Consider the following 17442-nt stretch of genomic DNA (forward strand, 5'->3'; position numbering starts at 1 on the left):
TTGGAACCTAAAACGATAACTAATGGAAATTAGTCCAGTGAGAATAAAAGAAATGTAACTTTCTTTCTCTACTACAGATGTGTGGTTTTCCAGGGAATTCATGCTTATGGGGAAAAGGCTAAATGCAGATAAAATCAATTCAACAGACATTTATTAAGGGTCTTTTCTAGGTGGTAAAGATAGGGAGAACAGAACATAAGTACTTGTGGACAGGGCCCATAAAAAATCTACAGAAAAGATCATTTGGGTTGGGCCTAAAGATCTTTGAAAATCATTTGCAAAGCTGAACTAATGAGTATGCGGGAAAATCATAATTTAAATGAATTCAAGAGCAGCTTTAAAGGATAACTTGTTGCATAGTTTTCAGGATAACATAGCAGATTCCCCCCAAGGTCTTTTTTTTTCTTCTAACTTTGCTTCAGCTGACAAGCTTTGTACTTTGAACCTTAATCAAATAAAATGTCGAGGGAAAATCAATCCTTGTTGTGTTACCCATGCACACACAAGTTCAGACTGGACCTGAGCCCCTGCGGAAGATTCTGCAAGCTTCTTCCTTCACAGCAAAGCCTTCTCTCATTTCTTCCTTTGTCTATGAAGAGATGACTGGAGCCTTGAAGCTGTACAGTTGGAGATGGGGGGAAAGGGGGAGGGAAATTTCCCTGTAGGAATCCTTTTGGTTACTCAGTCAGTTCTGACTCTCCATGACACCTTTTGGGGGTTTTCTTGGCAAAGATACTAGAGTGGTTTGTCATTTCCTTCTTCATTTCATTTTATAGAAGAGGAAACTGATGAAAACAGGGTACAGTGATTTGCCCAGGGTCACATAGCTAGGAAGTGTTTAAGACTAAATTTGAACTTATGAAGACAAGTCTTACTGATTCCAAGTCCAGTGCTCTAGCCACTGTCACCTACCTGTCTCACCTTTCATAATTAACTGGACTCAATCCACTGAACCACCCAGATCCCCTGCAGGGATCCTAGACTTTTTCTAATGCAAATCTCTAACTGTATGTAAATAGTTCAGGGACCTATCTAGGAAATTTGTACTCTTAGAACTCCAGAAAGAGTTATAGGGAAAGGAATGGATAGTTTTAAAGGCAGCATAATATAGTGTAAAGTGTACAAGCTTTGAGTTAGCAGACTGGGTTCAAATTCTGGCTGTCACTTACAAGCCATATGACCTTGGGCAAGTCACTTAATCTTGGTTTCCGCAATAGTAAAATGAGGGGGTTGGGCAAGATAGACTCTAAGGATCCTTCCAGCTCTAAATTTATTATCCTGTGGGGAAAAAATATAAGTCACTGGGGAGGAAAGAGGAGAAGATGGCTTTCAGCTGAGATCTTTCCATGGTTACCAAATGGAGAAAAGCTGCCCTCCCCCTTGGTTTAGGCCAAAAAGTCACCCTTAACTTGAATACAGGCCTGAATAAGGCTTACTGGGGGAAGTCATGCAGCTAGCTAAGCCCTTTGTCCTAGTAGTTTCTTTAAAAAAAAAATTGTTGAATGAATGGATGGATGGATGGATGGATGGATGGATGGATGGATGGATGGATGGATGGATGGAAGGATGGATAGATGGATGGAAGGATGGATGGATGGATGGATGGATGAATTTGTTCCTTGATTCTTGTAACTAAAGGTTTTCTTATAGAAATAAGAAGACTGATTAAGGGCAGAGGGAGAGTTTTCACTGAGGCACAGTTCTTTGACAGCTGACCTCAGCAGCTTCCCTCAAGGAGATCTGATGAGAGATAATAAAGATGCCCAAACAGCAATTTGGTAATCCCTGATTTGGGAAGGAAAACTGTCACGTAGGTGGAATTGATCATTCCTGTACCTAGTCTTTTCTTTCAATTCTTCCCTTGCTCATACTCTATGGTACCTCCCTTCCCCCTGGCCTCAGGCATCCTATATCATTAAGCTTCTGGGATACTGACAACATACATACACACCCTTCATCACTCCCCTCCCTTTCTTCAATCAACACTTAGCACAGTGCCTAGCATATAGTAAGCACTTAATAAATGCCTATTAGCTAACTTTAATCAAAGTTTGCTTTCAAGAAAGTACCTGCTAGTCACTTTGCCTTAATATACATTTGTCAAAGAATCAAAGAGGGAGGTATTTACAATTTTTATCTCTCTCTCTCTCTCTCTCTCTCTCTCTCTCTCTCTCTCTCTCTCTCTCTCTCTCTCTCTCTCTCTCTCTCTCTCCCTCTCTCTCCTCCCCGCCCTCTCCTGCCCCGTCTCTATGTCTTTCTGTCTACCTGCCCATCTCTGTTTCTATCTCTATCTCTGTCTCTTTCTCTGATCTTTGTCTCAGTGTCTGTCTCTTTGTCTGCCTGTTTACCTTTCTCTCTTTCTCTCATTCTTTTTCTGTTCTTTTTCTGTCTTCTGCCTTTATGTCTTTGTTTCTCCATCTGCTTCCCTTCCTGTTTCTGTGTCTCTTTCCATTTGTCTGTCTCTCTGCTCTGTCTTTGTCTTCTTGCCTCTCTCTGTCTCTCTCCATCTCTGTCTTTTTCTTCCTATTTCTCAGTCTCTCTGCTTTTTCTGTCTCTCCCTTTGTGTCTCTCTCTGTCTCCTTTTCAGCTCTGTCTCTTTATGTCTTTCTGTCTCCATCTGCCTGTCTGTGTGTCTCACTGTTTGTCTATCTCTGCTCTGTCTATCTCTCCCTGCCCCCTGTGAAATGAAAGGCTTTGAGCCCTGGAATGGGAATTTCAGATGTCAGCCACATTTTGGGGGTCTTGAGGGCCCCCTCCCAGCTCTTTAAACCACATCATAAGTAGATGCCATTTTCATCTGTGCTTACACAAAGTATTAAAATAATGTCAAATAATGATGGTGATAGGGACTAAATGGGCCAAAAATATGTATAACAACTTATTCCTTGGGGAGTAACATTTTCTCCCCTTTCTCTCCTTCTGTCCAGATTTGAAAGGGTATTATTAGGCTAAAAGAAAGTGTGTGAGGGCTGCAGAAGCCCTACTCATGAACCATTCACTGCATGCTGTTTCCTCTACTCTACCCCATTAGGGGCACAGAAAGCAGTGGTCACAGCCCATGGTGCTGGAAGAAATCTTTTAGGCAAACTCTTGTGCTTTGTGGATGAGGAATCAGACATAAAGTGATTTGGCCAATCACACAAATGATGACTCTCAGTGCTGGGATTCAAAACAGGCCACTGGACTCCCAGGAAAATGTTCATTCTACTATCCTCTGTTGCCTGTGACCCAGGTCACATGCCAGGGCTAGCTCCATACATGAAGTGACCCTAGAGTCTAGGAAGGGACAATCTGTACCCAAAGACCTCATACACTGGTAAAGTATCTGAGGTCAGATTTGAACTCACATCTTTCTGCATTCAGGCCCAGCATTCTATCCACAGCCATCCAGCTTCCTCCACACATAGAGATAGGGACTTGTATTTTCATTGGCATCAAGAACTCCCAGATGAGGAAATAACCTCCTCCTGTGCAGTTTGGCACCTTCTCTGCAATGTAAAGTCTTAAAAAGTTGCCCAGTATACTGAAAGGTTAAGGATCAGACAGCCAATGTGTGCCAGAGGTCAGAATTGAACCCAAGTTTTTTCTCAGCGTTGATGTCACCTCTCTAGCTATTATGTGATGTAAGCCTCTAAAAAAAAAAAACAGGCTTACCTTCTAAACCAAGTTGAGAAAACTTTCTTTTTTTTCTTTTTTTCATTTTGTTTTGTGGGGCAATGAAGGCCAAGTGACTTGCCCAGGGTCACACAACTAGTGTCAAGTATCTGGGGCTGGATTTGAACTCAGGTCCTCCTGAATCCAGGGCCTGTGCTTTATCCACTGCACCACCTAGCTGCCCCTGAAAACTTTCTTTCAATGGAAGAAAAGAAGTTGGTTGAAGGAGTCCATATATAGCTGAGGTTGTCTGCCTGATGCTATGAGGTTATTGTTTTCCCCATAATGCATAGTTACAGGAGCAAGCAACAACAAAACAGGCATATTCCTTTATAGTTGCCAAAATCATAAAGAAAAAATATTACAAAGCAATCAGAATCTAATGACTTTTTTTGGCAGGGTGGGAGGCAGGTAGTGGCAGAGGGAGTTAAGACTGCTGATTGTGAACTAAAATCTCAGAATTTTGTTCCAGAAAGATTTTCTTCGGATTCAATTGGGCTTCCGAATGAATGTCTGTCACCTTTAAATGCTGGAACAGTTTGATTTGGTGGAATTTGGAATGCTATTTCACAAAGAGGTTTCTTTTGGTGCCTGAAAACAGTTCATACAATGAAGTTAGGCTGGTCCATTTTTTTAAGCTTTAGATAGTTATTTTTCTGCAGGCCATTACTATGGTTGTAGAAAGGGAGAAAATACATCCAGAAAAATCAGAGACAGCTAGGGTTACAGTGGATGTGCTGTTAGACTTGGGCTTAGGGAGATCAGACTTCATATCCCGCTTCAGACACTTATCTGTGTGATCCTGGGCAAGTCACTTAAACTACCTGCCTCAGTTTTTTCATATGCAAAATGGGGATAATAACAACACTTACTTCTCAGGGATGTTTTGAGAATAAAAAGAGAATATTTGTAAAGTGTTTTGAAAACTTTAAAGTGTCATAAAAATGTTAGCTAAAATGCTAGAGCTATATAAAATAAAAATAGAAAATGTTAGCTGAGGTGCTAAAAAATGTTAGCTAAAACACCCCAAGCACCTATTGGCTGTTTATATCTGTTTGTATAGCAGGGGACCTACTCTGTGCTAAATGGGATGTTGATGTACAACATAATTAGAGCTCAAGGCAAAAAGAAATCTGAAGTGGACAGGGAGCAATGAGGGAAGAAGACTTTCTTAGAGGAAGTAGGAAATGAAGAATGGGTTGGAGGATTAGATAAGGGAAATGGAAGAGAGGATATTCCTGATAGGAGAGACAACAGTGAGGTGACATAGGAAGTGAGAATGAGCATGGAGATTTGAAGAGACAGCTAGGGTCAACCAATCAACAAGCATTTATTAAGTGCTAGCCGAGTGCCAGGAGCAGTAGGCATACAAATATAAAAGTGAGGGCTCCTCCTCTGTCGTTGAGCAGCCTGCATCTTCCTAAGTCAGAAAATGTAAAGCTGGAAGGGACCTTAGAGATCATCTAGTTCAACTCCCTCATTCTCCAAATGACGGAAACAGAGGCCCAGAGAAGCAAGTTGTCCAATGTCACACAAGGGCTAAGTATCAGAGCCAAGATTTAAACTCAGGTCCTCTCTGATTCTCTGTCCAATGTTCTTTCCATGATCCCATGCTGCCTTCCAAGATCTACCTGAAAGGAATAGCAGCTGCATCCTAGTTGTGGTCATGGCAAGGCTGGCAGTGGAGTTTCCAAAAACAGAAATGGAGCATCTGAAAGGGAAAGGAAGAAGTACCCCAAAGACAGACAGAGGTGAACCTTTTTTCTAACTTGGTCCACAAATAGGATAGTTGAAGCTAGAATCTTTAAAACTACCTGTGATTCACTTCAGGTCATCCTTGGGGCCAACCAGAAGCCAGGTTTGAGGATAACTGATAGGGGATGGGATATCCAGGTGATTCTGGCCTCCCTTTTCAAGATAATGGCCAGTTTCACTTGACAAAACAGTGCTTAATCCTAGGAAATAGGAACTGTGAGGCAGGTTCTTTCTTTCTTCCTCCCCCCCTCCCCCCATCAAGACACAGAAACCTTTATTTTCTCCCTATACCACAAACCGCCACTGTTAAATAATATTGGATAATTGCACCTGTCGCACTCCCCATATTGTGCCGAGGAAAAATAATTGCTGGTTTTCTGCCTTGCAGTTTAGCTGTGACTCTGTCATTTGACTCGGAGCGTGTCATTTTCTCCCATTTTAGACTGTGTACAGTCAAACTGTGTGAAAGGACTCACAGATAGCAGCCCTGCATGTGTGAGTGGGCGCGGGCCTCATTCAGCAATGATTTCTAATTTATACAGCACCGAAAATTCACAGCTATAAATAAACAGTTCTGACTGGCTCTGCTGCCTACTCAAATGCTTTATTACAAAAAAAAGAAAGAAAGAAAGCACCAGCTCCATTTGGAGGAAAAACAAGATTGTCTGGATATCTGGTGTTGGAGGGTTTGGGCCTGGAGAGGCTGGATCCTGGGAGCTGGGCTGAGCCTAGCATTAACTGCTGGCTGCCTAATCTCCCTGCTCTTCCCTCAGCCCACCCTGGCTCTCCACGTGCAGCTGAAACGTGTTTTGGGGATTACAGTATGTGAAACTGGCTTCCTGTTATGACAAGTGTTGCAAACGAGTAGGTACAGATGAGCCGAAAATAGCTTGAAAAGAAGATGGCCTTTGGGGGGGTGGGTGGAGGGGGAAATGGGGTTAATGTGCTCACGGTTCAAGGGAACACAGCCAGGCCTAGATCCAGACTCTAAATTGGTTTCATATGAGAGAGACATTAGTGATGTCATGGAAAGTGAACTGGCTTTAAGATCTGAAGACCTGGGTTTGAATCCCAGCCCCGGACATTTAATATCAGTGAGTCACCTGTGGTTCATTTTATTACCAAGTATGTACATTCACTTAAAAAAAAATACCAGTCCATTCTCCATAACACCCTGTTATTGAAGATTTAAACTTCCTCCCCCAGAGGCAGGAATGCTCTGATATACTGAACCTCTGATGAGCTGATGAGAGTATAGTCCTTTCTGGTGTCAGAATTCTTGCCTAGTCTTGCATTACAGCCTGCAGGTTGAACTGAATTCCCAAGACAATGGGGACGTGATTCAAAGTTACAGGATTATTCCAGCAATGATGATGATACTCAGAGCCACAGCAACATGGAGAGCTGGAAGGGCATTTGGAGGTCATTTTGCAGTTGAAGAGGGGAACTGATCCCCAGAGCAGGGGCGTTTGAAATCTCTTTTGTGTCCTAGCCTCCTTTGACAACTTAATGAAGTCCATGGACTCCTCAGAATTAAGTTTTTTGAATGCAAAAAATAAAATAAAGGATGGCAAAAAAACCCCAAACAACCAATTACATTTAAATATAGGTTGCTTTCCATCTATATGTATACATGTATGTATATGTATACATATGAATATATACAGACACACACATGTAGATATAGATGCATGTTTATACACAAATGTATTCCAATGTTACATACATAATACATACATAGATATGTGTCTACAGGCACACAGAGGTGTTAAGGTTAAGAATCTAGATTAAGAACGCCAGGCCTGGGGCAGCTTAGATGGCGCAGTGGATAGAGCACTGGCCCTGGAGTCAGGAGTACCTGAGTTCAAATCTGGTCTCAGACACTTAACACTTACTAGCTGTGTGACCCTGGGCAAGTCACTTAACCCCAATTGCCTCACTTTAAAAAAAAAAAAAAGAACACCAGGCCTAGAGAAAGGTTAAGTGTCACACAGGTCACACAGGTGATACACTTCAGTTTGGCCAACATTCAAGGCCAAGTATTTTGATGTTAAATATGGTGCTCTTTTTACTACAACTATGAAAAGCATCTTGGGCATTTTTTCCAAGTACCTTCAGGTTCCTTGTCCTATGAAGGGGTAGAAAGGGATAGAGAAGGGATTGATCCTGGCTAACTTGCAAAACCATTATTCCTCCCACCCCCACCTCCCTACCCCTCTATGCCATAATTTTTTGGCTATATGTTACAGCTCAAAATCCTTCTGCCATGCTTGCCCCCTCTTCCTATTGACAAGTTATTTCCAGGGCCTCTGTTTTAGGGATGGGCCTGACCAGGCATGCTTTATTCCTCTCAGAGAGTGCTTTTGACTCTCTGGCCTCAGTCACCATGTTCCTATCACTCCCCATTTTTGCCAAATGGATACTCCACACCCATTTTCATGTACTTTTTATTTGTTGTCTTGTCCAATATAAGCGCTCCCTGAAGGCAGGGCCCATATTTCTTTTTACTTGTATTTGTATCCTCAGTATTTAGCACAATGCCTGGCATATAGTAAGTGCTTAACATTCTTCTGGCCTGGCCTTTTCTCCTTAAAGATTGCCCAACTCACTTTCACTTGAATAGAAACATCAAGCCTGGGGGCAGCTAGGTGGTGCAGTGGATAGAGCACTGGCCCTGGAGTCAGGAGTACCTGAGTTCAAATCTGGCCTCAGACATTTGACACTTACTAGCTGTGTGACCCTGGGCAAGTCACTTAACCCTAATTGCCTCACAAAACAAAACAAAACAAAAAAAACCCCAAACAAACAAACAAACAAAAAAACCATTAAGCCTCAAGGCCATTAGTATTTTTCTTAGTCCCAGCACCTGCCAGGGATGGCCCTAATGACAGGACATCTGTTTCAGTTCTATTTAGCTACCAATGGTATATTCAATCTATGTGCTAACCAACAAGAAGCTGCTGTCAATGAATACTCAAAAAGACATTAGGAAACTCCAAACAGATTCTGTGACTATATTTGCTAATCACAGCATCATTTCCTTAAGCCATGAGCCTAATGTTTCATAAAAAAACAATCTTGGTCATCATTATAATCAGATTACTTTTCTGACTAGATTATATTCCCAAAGATAATGTCTAGCATTTATTTCCTTAATTGATCCTGCCCAAAGTGGAGATCTCCACCGTTGTCAACATGATTGAAGACTCTGAGGTCTGCCACTCCTGATGTTGGCTCACCAAGGAGTTTTCCCATATTGACACTCCTTGTTGATGCACTGTCATCCTCATCAAATTGTCATCATTCTGGGGGAAGAAAAGGGAACAGCAATCCCTACATTTAATCAAGTCACAGAAATTCCTGTAGGAATGGTGATGAGGTTCTCTGTACTCTGCTGGGGGCACAGGTTTTAAACAAAGGCCACATTCCCTTTGGAGGTCAAGCAGAAGGAATATGCACTCTGAGGAGATGAGAGTTATATCTTTGGTATGTTCTATAAACCAGAGCTTCTTAAACTTTTCCCACTGACAGCCACTTTTTGCCTGAGAAATTTTTAAGTAACCCTGGGTATATAGGTATATAAAATAGGTATACATAACCTTTTAGTGCAGCCAATTTTTTTGCAACCCCTACATTCAGTTACACAATCTCATATGGGGTCATGACCCGCATTTTAAGAAGTTTTGCTGTAAACAATAAGGGTCAATCAAAATCACCACCTTCTAATCCTTTCATTTAATATGATCCATTCCCCTTACCTGGTAGCAGCCCCACCCCTACTCAAATCCCCCTTGCAGGTTTTATCTGGTTTAAAAGACACACTGACTTTGCCCACAGAAACAGACAAACAAAAATTTGCCTCCCCAACAAAGGATTTAATTTTCTGTCATTTTGTCTTTCTAGCCTTCCCTTCCTCTTGGGACGTTTGAATGAGCCAGAATCACTTCCTTTTCCTAAGGTGTTGTATATTTGATCACCTGCAGAGAGAAGACAAGAGAGATGAGTTATTTGGGTTTGCCTGCTGAATCTTCTGGAAGAGATGAAGAATTGTTACTATGTTGGGTGTGAAGAGGGAAGATGCTTTCCCAAGGCCTATGGAAAAATCATTAAAATAACTTCAGATTTTTAAAAAAATCAAGCTTGCAAGATGTGAAACAATGAAATAATGAAGAAAAATGATCAGAACTAAGAGAACATTATACAGTATACAGTAATAGCAATATTGTTCTAAGAACAACTTTGAATGAAGAACATATTTTGACTATTATAAATACCCAAATTAACTATAAAGCTCAAATGAAGAGACCCTATCTGAATTCAAAGAAATAATAAATAGAAATATGTGTAGCATAATTTTACACATATGTATGTAAGTATATATGTGCATATATGTATACATGCATATACATACCTATATGCATATATATATTTGTGTTTAATGTTATCCTCATTTGGGGGAGGGGAGAGAAGAAGAAAAAGAAATGTACAGGATAATTCTGCTTTATATTTGAAAGGAATAGCCAGTTCTGCATAGTAGACCTGTAGTTTCACATACAATCATCTTTTTTGTTGAACTATGTTATGGAAATGCTTGTTTTATTCCATAAATTAAAAATAAAATTCAATAATGAAAATAACACTTGAAACACATAGGTACCTTTGGATAGTAGCTCAGCATTAATAATATCAAATCTTCCTCTCTTTAGTCTAATTAATTCCTGACACTTGCTGTTAGCTAGTTAACAAATTCTGGTATTTCCCTTCAAGTAGCACTGAACATCTAAAATGGGACAGGTGATGGGAGCTGGTTGGCAGATGTTTGCACACAGCATGCTAAAAGGTACTGAAACTGCCAGGGAAGGAAATCATTGTAACAAAGGAGAAAGGGAAGAACCTGGATTGATTTCATTATGGGCCATTCCCCTGACCTCTCACCTAATCAATTTGCCTGCCTAGGTGGACTGTCCAAGCAGATTTATTTATTCTTTACAAATAGGATTACAACAGGGGACCCACTCCTTAGAATAAAACTAGGGGATTGCATTTTTAGGACAGACATTTATCCAGGCATTAGATTTGCAAACCCACAGTTAAGGGCCATAAATCTTCACAGCTTTAAAGACCTTAGGGTCCTCTTTGGACTCACACTGTCATTCCCATGTGTTGCTCCTTTTCTTACAATGCTTTTTCAATAAATGAGATAATTGTGTCCTCTGGCAGACAGACTATCAAAAAGTAAACACACTGGTAGGGGCTCATGAGCTATATAATTTTAAAAGTGAAGACCCACAGAGATCTTTGAATCTATGGTTGTTCTTCCAGGAGTCCCAAGTTAAAGGACAAACCTTTCTCTATTTCAAAATCATGGCCTTCCTCAGAGACTTCAAATTTTTCTCTCTTGACTCTTCAAGAAGAATGCTCCAGCATACATTTCTTCCTTCTTTTCTGCCAAGCAAATCTAATAATAATAATGGCTGGAATTTAAATAGCACTTCAAGTTTTGTGAAGGATCTATGATCTCATTTTATATTGACAGTCACAGGAGGTAAGAAGTATTATCATCCCTATTTTACGTAAAAGGAAACTGAGGTATACCGAGGTTAAGTGACCAGCCAAGGATCATCTAAATGTTCAAGGCAGAATTTAAGCACGATGCTTTCTAACTACAAATCTACCACTACACACTGAGCCCCTAGCTGCCTTAATCTCTATAATGGTGTATGTGCTCCCAAAGCTATAACCTTATCTTGACTCTTGAATCAAATTAAAACTTTAATATGGTCTCTCTGGTTCTCTTCATTTTTTGTTTAGACAATTAGGTGTAAATGCTCACACTCAAAATGTAAGAGTAAGCTTTCATGAGCATTCCAGATTAAAATCTTTGCATTTAGAGAGGGTGGAGTCAGGATGGCGGAGGATAGGTTGTAACTTCTGCAAGATCCCAATAAACCCATCTACTCACTCCCAAATAATGCCATTAAAAAAAAAAAACAGAGCAGCCTAACCAACATAAGAATGGATTGAGACTATTTTCCAGCCAAAGATAGCAACTGGGATCACCTGCTGATCAAGCTGAGATAGGAGCTCATCATGTAGTCCAGACCCAGCCAGGAACAGATAGTCCCTCCATGGTCTCAGAATCTTCAGTGCCAGAGCTTTCTTCTGAGGCTCAGCTCACAAACTGGTGAGGGGGTTTGGCCCTTGGGTGGGGTGAAGTGGCTGTGGTGTTTGCTGGAGTTGGGGAGAAGTGCCTTGGTTCTGAACCAGTGGGCTGAATCAAGTGGTGGCTGCCCAGGTGGAGAGGGGCACAGACACACCAAGTTTCTGACCATAGAGAATCAGATTTCAATCAGACATCTACTTCCGGGTTGAGATGAGTAGGCAAAGAAAGCAGCAGACTATAGAAAACTTTTGGGGGGGAGGTAAAGTAGGCCAGAATACACCCTCAGAAGAAGATAATAACAAAGTCAAAGCTCCAACATCCAAACCTTCCAGGAAAAATATGAATTGTTCTCAGGCCATGGAAGTGCTCAAAAGGGACTTTGAAGAGAAAGTAGGACAGATAGAAGGATGATTTAGAGAGATGGAGGAAAGAATGGAAAGAGACATGAGAGTGATGCAGGAGACTCATGAGAAAAAAATCAACAGCTTGAAAAGCCAAATGGGAAAAGAAATACAAAAGCTCTCTGAAGAAAATAATTGCCTAAGAATTAGGATTGCACACATGGAAGCTAGTGACTTTGTGAGAAACCAAGACACAGTGAAGCAAATCCAAATGAATAAAACATAGAGGGCAATATGGAATATCTCCTTGGAAAAACAGCTGACCTGGAAAATAGAGCCAGGAGAGATAATATGCAAATCATTGGACTACCTGAAAACCATGATTAAGGAAAGAGCCTAGACATCATCTTCCAAGAAATTATCAGGGAAAATTGCACTGATTCTCCAGGAGCAGAAGATAAAATAGAAATTGAAAGAATCCACCAATCAGCCCCTGAAAGAGATCTCAAAAGGAATATTATAGTCAAATTCCAAAGATCCCAGGTCAAGGAGAAAATATTGCAAGCAGCTAGAAAAAAAGGAATTCAAATACTGTGGAGTTACGGTAAGGATAACACAAGTTCCAGGAGCATCTACATTAAAGGACCAGAGGGCATGTAATATTATATTCCAGAGGGCAAAGGAACTGGGACTACAGTAAAAAATCACCTACCCAGAAAAACTGTGTATAATCTTTCAGGGGAAAAATGGGACTTCAATGAAAAAGGACTTTCAGGCTTTTGTGATGAAAAGACCTGAACTGAATAGAAAATTTGACTTTCAAATACAAGATCCTACAGAAGCATAAAAAAGAAAACATGACAAAGAAATCATGGGGGATATTAAAAGATTAAACTGTTTATATTCATACATGGGAAGATAATACTTCTAACTCATAAGAACTTTCTCAGTATTAGGGTAGCTGAAAGGAATACACTTAGACAGAGGACACAGGTCTGAACTGAATATGAAGGGATGATATCTGTAAAGCATTTATTTTTTGTTTATCCTTGTTTTTTGTGGGGCAGGTAGGGTGGGGTGGCTTATGTCTGGGGCCAGATTTGGGCTCAGGGCTGGGTCCAGGGCTGGTGTTTTGTTTCACTGTATCACCTACCTGACCCATGATGACATCTTTAAAATAAAGTTAAGGGGTAAGAGAAATGCACTGAATGAAGGGTAAAGGGAGAGATGGACTGGGTAAAAGTAGCTCACATAAAAGAAACAAGAAAAAGCTTATAGAGGGGAGGGGAAGATGGGGAAGGAGCAGGAGAGTGAGTGAACCTTATTCTCATTAGAATTGGCTCAAAGAAGGAATAACATATGCACTCAAGTGGGTATAGCAATATATTGTGACCTGAGGGAAAGTGGAAGGGAAAGGAGATTGGGGGGGAAGGTGAAGGTAGGAACAAAGGAAAGGCAGACTGGGGGAGGCGGCAGTAAAAAGCAAAATGCTTTCAAGGAGGTATAGGTGAAGGAAGATAGAAAATAGCATAAAATCAAAGGGAGGGAATAAGATGGAGGGCAATACAGTTAGTAATAGTAACTGTGAAATAAATGATGAGCAGGATGATATCAGAAGGATGTATGAAAAATGCAAACCATCAACAGAGAAAGAACTGGTGGTATCTGAATACAGATTGAAGTATAATTTTATTTGTTAGTTCTTCTTTCTAAAGTTATTTTGTCTATTTTTTTCACAACCTGACTAATAAAAAGATGCTTTGCATAACTGCACATGTATGACTTATATTGAATTGCTGGATTTCATAGGGAGGGTTGAGGAGGGAGAGAGGAAGAAAATTTAGAACACAAAGTTTAAAAAAACAGATATGGAAAGTAATGATGAGCAGGAGGAGTTCAGGGAAACCTGGAAGGATTTACATAAAATGATGCTGACTGAGAGGAGCAGAACCAGGAGAACATTATACATGGTAACAGCAACATTGTGTGATGAACAATGGTGATAGACCTGGCTCTTTTTAGCAATGCAATGGTCCAAAACAATTTCAAAGAACTTCATGATAGAAAATGTTCTCAACATCCAGAAAAAAACAAACAACAAACCTGTGGTTTATGAATACAGATTGAACCATACTGTTTCTACTTTGAGGCTATTTTTCCCCTTATTTTTTGAGGTTTTTCCCTTGTGCTCTGATTCTTCTTTCACAATATGACTAATGCAGAAATATGTTTAATGTGATTGCACATATATAACCTATATCAGATTGCTTTCTGTTTTGGGGAGGAGGCAGGTAAGGGAGGGTGGTAGAAAAATTTGGAACCAAAAATCCTGTGAAAACAAATGTTGAAATCTATCCTTATATGTAACTGGAAAATAATAAAATTTTTTATCAGAAAAAATAACATCTTTGCATTTACTCAAAGGGAAATTTTCCCTAACATCTCTACTAAACTACATTTTTATAGGATTTTGAGCCATCGGGGACCCTAGAGAATGTCAGGTCCAACCCTCTCACAGGGGTATTGTGACTTGCCCAAAGTCCAAAAGATAATTACACAGGAGAGCCAATATTTGCTTTCATGCCTTGTAACTCCAAATGCAATGTCTTCCATAGGAAAAGGGCTATTAGGTGGTGGAGGGGATCGAGTGCCAGTCCCAGAATCAGGAAGACCTGAGTTAAAATCTGACCTCAGACACTTACTAGCTGTGTAACCCTAGGTCACTTAGGTTCCTTGTCTATAAAATGGGCATAATAATACTTTTCTCAATATTTTTGTCTTTCTCCCTTAGTTTTGTTGATGGGTTTTCCTTTAGGATTGTGTTTGCTGTCTTGTCTCTGTACCCAGCCCTGCCCATTAGCTCAAGGACATCCAGTTCTTGTCTTTTTTTGTGCAGCTCCTTCTGCAGTGATTGGCACATAGCAGGCATGCAACAAATTCTTGTTGATTGTTTTCAGAATCAAATGAGTTAACGTGTATGTGTGTGTGTATATATATATAGTCCTTTGCATACCTTAAAGTGTTCAACTATCATCATCATTGCCCCCAATTTCTATAGCAATCTCTTATTATTAATATGCAGCTGTAAACTTTGGATGATTTCTATGCTTTGGCTTAAATTTGGAGTGAAATGTTTTCCCTTTCCCCATTAGGTTGTAAGCTTTTCTGAGACAAAAAAAGCATTCCCCCTATTTTTCTTATAAATCATCACAGTGCCATTTAGAGTGCCCTGCAAGGGGGAAGCTAGGTGGCGCAGTGGATAAAGCACTGGCCCTGGATTCAGGAGGACCTGAGTTCAAATCCAACCTCACACACTTGACACTTACTAGCTCTGTGACCCTGGGTAAGTCACTTAACCCCCATGGCCCCGCAAAAAAAAAAAAAAAAAAATTAGAGTGCCCTGCACAAATTATTAGGTCATTTGAACAAATGACTAATTCTTTTCAAGGACTTCCTTGCTATAATCCAATTAACCTCAAACTTTTTTTATTCTGTCTCTCTGAGGGTTCCCACAACTTCCTATGCTTGTTATCACTTCTCCTTCCAAACTGTTCTCTAACACCTCAAGTCAACCTCAGGTGTTAGTACCACCACCAAGAAGCCCAGATCACTTTTTAGGGAGTGTGGGGGATCTTAACCATTCTGATAAGAGCCCATGGGGAGGACAACAGGGTTCAGTTAGCAGGGAACAGATGGGCACTGCAGGTGGAACAGCTGCCACCAAATAGTCCCACTGGGCTCCTTAGAATAAACCAGTAGTTCTCAACACATGTGCTGTGGCACAACAGGTTAGCCAGACATGCCATGAAATTTTGGATGGTATGTTATTGTGGATAAATGAAAGTTTATAAATAGTTTTATCTAATATAAACTTTACCAGCCTATATAACATGATGAGTATGGCAAGAATTCAGAAAATATACAAAATTTGTCCATTTCATATATGCATTAATCTCAACTGACTCTGAACTCAACACAAATGGCTGTTTTTATTGAAGGAAAACTGAACACATGCAAGTCTACAGATTCTCTCATTACTTTGCCAATTTAAATACTCAATATGCCTTGACAGTAATTGTAAGATCCTCAAGGGCAGGAACCATCTTTTGTTTCTTTTACATCCCAAACACTTGGCACTTTGTCTGGCACATGTTCAGTTTTTTTTTAGTCCAACTCGTTATGACCCCATTTGGGATTTTTCTTGACAAAGATACTGGAGTGATTTGCCATTTCCTTCTTCAGTTCATTTTACCAATAAGGAAACTGAGGTAAGCAGGGATAAGTGATTTGCCCAAGGTCATGTAGTTTAAAAGTATCTAAGACTGGATTTGAACACGTCTTCCTGACTCCAGGTCTAGCACTCCATCCACTGTGCCACCTAGCTACCCTGTGCCTGCAAAAGTAGGTGCTTAATAAATGTTCATTGATTTTTTTTTATTGATTGATTCCTCATGGCAAAGAATACTGCACCATGAACAAAGAAAGTTGGAGTGAGAGCAAAGGCGTGGATGGAAGGGAATAATATAAGAATATTAAGAAGTTAGGAAAGGGGCGGTTTGTAAAGATCTTGAAAGGGGAGAGAGAGAATATCATATTTTATTCCAAAGGGAATAGAGAGCCACTGGAATTTGTTGAGTAAGGGGATGAAATGGTTTGAACTAGCCTGGAGTAGACTGAATTTTCTATGTATGCAAGCTGCACCTAGTTCCTTTTGAAACCACTCATCTTATTGACTAATAGATCAATTGTCTTCTATTGCTTGTGATGGAGAGTGAGGGTCCATAAGGTTTGAATTCAGTTTGAACTATTTTCTGGGGGAATTTCTGTCCTGCTATCCACCTTGCAAAGAAAAAAAAGTCTTCATCTGCCTGAAAAAAATATTTATTGGTTTACTAAGAACTTTGTCCCTTTGTCCCTTATCATTCCTGAATTCTATCAACTGAACATTTAGAGATGAAAAGAAGGGTGTTTCATTGGAGTATTGTGTGTCTTAATGCCTGGACTAGATTCACCACTGGGATTCCAGCCTTGGTTGGAAACAAAATTTAAAATTCTTAAGGGGAAGTTCCTTCCCTTTTTTTTTTTTTGCAGGCAATAGGGGGTTAAGTGACTTGCCCAGGGTCACACAGTTAGTAAGTGTCAAGTGTCTGAGGCCGGATTTGAACTCAGGTACTCCTGAATCCAGGGCCAGTGCTTTAACCACTGCACCATCTAGCTGCCCCCAGTTCCTTCCCTTTTGACTGGCTGAATCATATTTACATTTCACTTCCTTTTAACCCTTTTGTCACTGATCTGTTTTTGCATGTGGAACATAGGGGAAAAAGAAGTATTTGGGGTCAAACATTTGATAGGGCTTTCCTTAAATAGAACAAGGCTTTGTCTTCTGGGAAGGCTACAAAATAAACATGATCCAACCATTCTTTTGATCAACATGAGTACCAATTCAGCATGTAATTATATATTTCATCATTTTATTTTTATCTAGTTCTAATTGCCAGAAGACAGCATGGGGAGAAAATTCTATCACTT

The 17442-nt window shown here is 40.3% G+C and overlaps 1 protein-coding gene across 1 annotated transcript in view; it reads right to left on the minus strand.

Moving 5' to 3' along the window:
- Positions 1-8561: 8561 nt before the first annotated feature.
- LOC122746889 (androgen dependent TFPI regulating protein) overlaps positions 8562-17442 on the minus strand; it is a 134912-nt gene continuing 126031 nt past the window's right edge. Inside the window, 1 exon segment of the mRNA XM_043992964.1 lies at positions 8562-8714. Coding sequence (XP_043848899.1) covers positions 8562-8714 — 153 coding nt within the window.

This window comes from Dromiciops gliroides, chromosome 1 (genome assembly GCF_019393635.1).
Source record: "Dromiciops gliroides isolate mDroGli1 chromosome 1, mDroGli1.pri, whole genome shotgun sequence".
Taxonomy (NCBI): Eukaryota; Metazoa; Chordata; class Mammalia; order Microbiotheria; family Microbiotheriidae; genus Dromiciops; species Dromiciops gliroides.